This window comes from Uloborus diversus, chromosome 8, assembly GCF_026930045.1.
Source record: "Uloborus diversus isolate 005 chromosome 8, Udiv.v.3.1, whole genome shotgun sequence".
NCBI classification, from domain to species: domain Eukaryota; kingdom Metazoa; phylum Arthropoda; class Arachnida; order Araneae; family Uloboridae; genus Uloborus; species Uloborus diversus.
The window spans coordinates 138,974,244-138,980,243 of NC_072738.1; the positions used below are offsets into that span (position 1 = coordinate 138,974,244).

The 6,000-nt window shown below is 32.3% G+C and overlaps 1 protein-coding gene across 1 annotated transcript in view; it reads right to left on the bottom strand.

Moving 5' to 3' along the window:
* Positions 1 to 4,790, bottom strand: part of LOC129227472 (ataxin-2-like protein) — a gene marked incomplete at its 5' end in the record, with an annotated part of 50,814 nt that extends 46,024 nt beyond the window's left edge. Inside the window, 2 exon segments of the mRNA XM_054862040.1 lie at positions 1,637 to 1,690; positions 4,698 to 4,790. Coding sequence (XP_054718015.1) covers positions 1,637 to 1,690; positions 4,698 to 4,721 — 78 coding nt within the window.
* Between the last annotated feature and the right edge of the window lie 1,210 nt (positions 4,791 to 6,000).

Consider the following 6,000-nt stretch of genomic DNA (forward strand, 5'->3'; position numbering starts at 1 on the left):
CTTGAAAATTCCACAAAACAAGGACAATTTTAGCTGACATTGAAAATTTCAGATACAGTGAAATTTCGGGTAACTCAAACTCAACATGCAGGTAACTCGACTACCCTGGTAATTTCTTTTTTAAGATCCAATGCTTATTTCAATGGGCGAAAAGTTCTCGAACTTGACACACATTTGCAAGAATTCCTATAAGTTGACACCCAACTGTTATTCTAGTTCAATTTTTGCTACCAACATTTCATATTCTCAGAATTTTAAGCTGTGGTTTCTTGGTTGGTCAACTCTATTCTGGAAAGCACTTTTAGAAAATTAAATCTTTCATCCAGGGGAGTCAGCCACTACACTCTGTTAGTTCAATTTTAAAAAGCTAGAAATGGGTAGGATGAATGTACCTAGTAGGGGTCTTCTAGAGAAAGAAAAAAAACCACGACACATGTTTTTCAAACAAGTGTGAGCGACACTTTTTATCTCTAACATACCTTACTGACAAGAAGTTTTTATCTCTTATCAAAAAATTATATATTTATTTCACATGAGGTATTCAAATATTGATAGGGATTTATGTACTTGGAAAAAAAAAAGAAAGAAAATAAAAAGAAAATTAATTTACTGGAACAAATGTTCATAAAGAGAATGTTTAGCACTAGTAAGTAAGTGATACAACATACTCTTTAAGAATTAAAATTATGGAACTTCAGTAAATTGACATCTGCTGTAGTCATCATGTTTTAATGTTCTCTTGGGGTGTTGAGTTACCGAGATTCCACTGTAATTGAGGAAATTTAGTAAGTTTCTATGTATAAATTGTGAAAGCTCTTTTACACGAACACATTTTAGTGAAAGAGCTCACAACTTGAATAACCGCCAGAGTAAAATCACCCTAAGTACAGACAGCTCCAAGTCCAAGAATAACAATTTCCACTAGCATCGCTGTTATCAACATCACTCATAACATTCATAAAGCTGCCATTATCAACAAAAATGCCTCCACCTTCAAGGTGGAAGCCCTTGCTATTTATCTCGCCATTATAGAGTTGGCCTCCAATAAAGTATATCAAGTGGACACCAATAGGAAAATGGGTGTAATTACCACAAGACTACGTTCTGGAAATCTTCCTGTCAACGAAGTTCCGCAACAGTTTAATTGCAGCAAGATTCTCCTTTGCTCTTTTTGCAATCAAACAGAACTCATTGACTATTTTATTCTTCACTGTTCTCACTTGGTTAATATTTGTACATCCATTTACTCTAGTCTTCATGTTTCAGCTTGCGATGTCTTCCTCGACCTTGATATTGCGAGCATTTGCAATAATCGCTCCTCTATCCGTGCTTTTATCACTCCTTCCAGGCGTTTTTGATGGTTGGGTAACCCAAACAAGTTTCAATCAATCAAAACTCATTAAATAACCATTCCAAGTTTCATTCATAATTCTGGTTCAATATTCTCCTGATACATAAATAACAACAGGGTTTATTATTGTCCTTTATCTCTTTCTGTGAATCATTTAAGATCATACATCTGATATGCACATTATTCACTAAATACTCTCTCTCATTTAAATTTATTTTTGAAGTAAAAAAACAATGTGATAGATAACAAATTTTCAATTTAAAACTAAACTAAGACACAACTCACCACAATCATTCCAGCAGCATGCATGAAACGAGGATTTGCGTATATGCCTTCAAACTGAAATAAGAGAATTAAGTTTTTAAAAGAAAACATCAATTACAGCATTTCAGAAAAATTTACTCTAATATAGAAAGAACTGCAAAGATCCATACCCCAAATCCTAAACACTTCAGTATTTTTATATAGTTTAGCCAAGAAAAAAAAAACACTTAGCTTCTTTTTTTAGCCTGCCATAAAAAAATTTTTTCGATGAAAAATGCACAGTAGGTTCTTTGGGACTTTGCAGAGACATAACAAGAAATAAGATCTTTCTTATACATGTAAAAGTATAACTTCCTTTGGTTTTTAATAAACACTTACAAAGCATTTAGAAGATTAACAACTCAGTAACACTTGCTAAAGAGTGACTTTAGTAAAAGAAAATAAAACAAAGTAATTAGGAAGTCTCAGCTTCAATGAGATGACATTTGCCTCCAGCTCGGTTATTCACTACCAGCAGTACCCACACAGCGATGCCCGTGCTAAAAAATTTAGTGGAAGTCCGTTGAATAAAAAAAATTGATGCCCCTTCCCCCTCTAATGTGAAATGATCATTTTTCTTTGTATAAAATGCGTACACACATTTTCAAAAAAAAAACTTTTTAAGTTTCTTTGGAATTTAAAACTTTTCGGCAAATCATTAAATTAGATTCACAGTTGCTTTAAAAGTCTATTTAGAGAGTGAAGCAGTTTTTACTGCAAGTTAAAATATTTTGCCAAATAAACATCACATAATATCTTTCATATGTAAAAATATTTTCGCAACTCTATTGTTTATCGCAAAATTTGCCCAGCAACCACGCTATCATAATCAGGGGGCCAATCCAGGATTTTTTTTCTCGCTACCTATTTTTGTGAAAGTATTGCATCATTTTATTTTTGTAAAAGTTTTTTTTTATCAGCATTTTGTGAATTTTAGAGGCATCTTAAGTTTTCTAAAAAAGAAGTAGAATAAGTGAAATTTCAGTTCCAAAAGTGTAAATGTCATTTAGTATTATTTTTAACAGGTTTCGTTTTTTGGGGAGGGGGGGGGGGGGGGCCTAAAAACCTAAGCAGTGCGAAAAATACCATCACAATTTCAGCTTAATGGGCTATGTAATGTGTACAATATAGGAAATTATGAGAAAAAGGGTTCCCCAAAACAGATGTTAAAAGATTGCGATAATATTGAATAAATACACTTTGGCGAGAAACAGCTAAAAATTAGTTAAAAATACTACAAAAAGATTGCTATCTAAGCGATTGTTCATATAAACCTGCTTAGAATTTTATTTTATGAGTAAATTTTGTTCTAAACAGAGAAACAAATTCTAAACTTTTAAATGTGAATTTTCGTGAAATTTTCAATGTTTTCGTGAAGATCCTGATTTTATTACTTGATTTTTGTGAAAGTACCGATTTCAAAACAAGCTTTTTGTGAAGGTACCGAAAAACGGTAGCAAAATCAGCCTGTATTGGGCCCTGATAATCGATCCGTCTAACGAAAAAAAAACATCCCGTGGAACATTCAAAAATCATCGTCAGAAAAGAAAGGCGTACATTTCACTTGGATAAAAACAAATCAAAAGTTTCTTTTCTTTCAAAACAAATCGCTAAAACAATGAATTACATCAACGGTTGCCTTAAAACAATAATCCTAGACTGAACTGCTCAGCGCCTAACGCGCCAAGGGACCACGCTACCGGAACCCAACCCTTTTGCAAGTGAAGCAGGAGTTTTTTCTTTGGCAATAATAAATGTTTAACCTAACAAACAAAAAAGTATAAAATCACATTAACAGTAGCTTTCAAATCTTTATATATTATGAGCTGCAGTGCCCGGCTTTGCCTGGTCTACCTTGAGAATAAAAATTCTGTCAAGTGTCATATTCAACAATCAGGCTTAAATAAAAGAAAAAAAAAACACCATGCAAAATTACCCTTCCAAACAATGACGACATATATTAAAATACTTTTAAGAAATTAAAATGATTTTAAAAGTGTAACCATGGAAACATGAAATAAAATGAAATTAAATGCAAAATAAGGAAATAAACAATGGATTCAAAAAGCGTAACCATGGAAACGCGAAAATAAAATGGTTGATAACTTGAATCAAAATGACATATTTCGAAATTGATTTAAAAACGCTTGTAACTTTTTTCCCTTTGAAGATAGAAGCTATTTTTTTCGCCCATAGGTTGAGAGAGATCTGGAGTAAAAAATGTTGCTTTTTCCAATGGCGTCAAAAGAAAACTGAGGGACAATTCCTTCACTTTTTATTGATAGATTTAATGAAGAAAGTAGTGCTTAAATTCCAGCTAAGCCTAAAAAAGTTCGAGCTAAAAACGCAAATTACTCCCGCCGTAATGAAGTTAGAGCATTGAAACTGTTTAGAACGCGGAAAATTCTACCTTTTTCAACGATACATAATATTAATATGTGCAAGTAATTTTTCACCCCTTTAATAGCCAATAGGCAATTTACGAAAAATTTGGGCCTAAATTGGAATAAAAAAGGAACTATTTATCGGATTTTTTCGAATTACAGCCTATGTTACTCAGTAAGAAAGCACCTTTCATATAGTGAAGGAATTTGTCAAAAAGGTGCAGTGGTTCCGGAGATTACCTCGAACATATAAACACACAAAAATCCAACCTCTCTATAATATTAATATAGATGACTGACTGAGGAGCTCTAATAAGAACAGAACTGTAATATCAGGATGTGATAACCGGGCTGTCTGGTATATTGAAAGTAATTAGGCTCAAACTTGCAGGAAATTTTGTCCGACTGCTTTTGTTGAGTGTTTTATTTTCTTTCAAAGTATAATCAAGATTAGACTGCATTGCCTTGTTTGAAGATCCATCATTTATACAGGAAACATTTTTGAGCAAAAATATATTCATGTTTAAAAAATTGCAGAAAATCAATGACATCGTGCAGAAACAATATTTTCATGAAATACTTAACTCTCAAAAGAGTAGCATTTGGAAGTTCATTTATTTAAAAGTGACACTTTTTTCATGATAAAAAAATATACTTACATTTTTCTCAGTAGGCCCTTTCATATTTTACTTTTCATTCAGATGAAAGTGAAATATTTAATGAATGAAGATGGAAAGATCAGCAGAACAAAGTTTCACCTAAAAATGTAAATGATTATTTCTTTAGTAAATTTATTTTTAACATTTTTTAATTTATAAAACCTTCTACGATATAAATATAGACATATATGCACAGAAACAATATCTATATTTTCTATTTTTTTGACTCCAGATGTGTGTAACCTGTGTCCCTCCACTCAGTAGAGGAAGCATGGATTCACTTTGATGTTTTTTCTTTCGTTATTTGCTATTTCAAGAAAAAAATGAACTACATAATTTGATTTTTCATCACAAAATTACTTATTTCTGATCAGTTATAGTCTTTTTATATGATTTAGTTCATACATAGCCATTTTTAATCTTATTTTTTAACTGTACCTAGTTTTATTTTAAACTAAATACAATTGCCGCTCGATTTTACTAATGCTTGAGGACCAAGAAAGATGTTCATAAAGTCTAGACTTGGGAAAAAATTACATAGCATTGCTTTAGTAAGAGATTTTCAGTCCTAGTAAATCATGCTTAGTAAAATCACGTCTCAACAGTTCATGTGAAGCACCAAAAAATTATCACAACTTTCAAAATTTGTATTGATTTAGTCTGCAACTGATTTAGCAAAGTCATTTTTGTAGATGTCAATGCTAGAAATATGTGGTCCTTGGTCACTCCGGTAGCAGAAACTGCGAGACGCGAGTCGCAGATTTTTCAGCGACATGCAGATAATTTTACCAAAGAACAAAAAGAAAGGAGGAAAAAATAAAGAAAAGGAAAAAAAAGAAAATGCAACTTGGCAAAGATCGTTTGGAGATCGTTTTTTGACCGGAAAGGCGATGGATGCTTCAGCATTTTAGCAAGAAACATAACCGCCATATTTGTTCATTCACAAAATAAAACAAAGCAGAATGCGGTGGTTTCCTTCAGCCAAAACTACTACTTTTAGTCATTGAAATGGATAGAATGAGCAAAAATAATTACATGGACCCAGAAAATACTTTCATTTTCCCAACAGTTTTTTTTTAAATTAATGTTTTAAAATGTCCAATTTTTCAAACAAGGCGTGGTCTTTATGAAGTCACAAAGGATGCAATTTTGCGCATCTTTTTACTACGTTTCCACGTTATGAAAATCAAGCAGCGAATTAAAATTGCGCTCTACGCTTGCTATCAACCATATCATTGCCAATACAAGTGAGTCAAGATGCGAGTTAAATATTTTGTTCTGTGAATGGCAACATTGAATGACG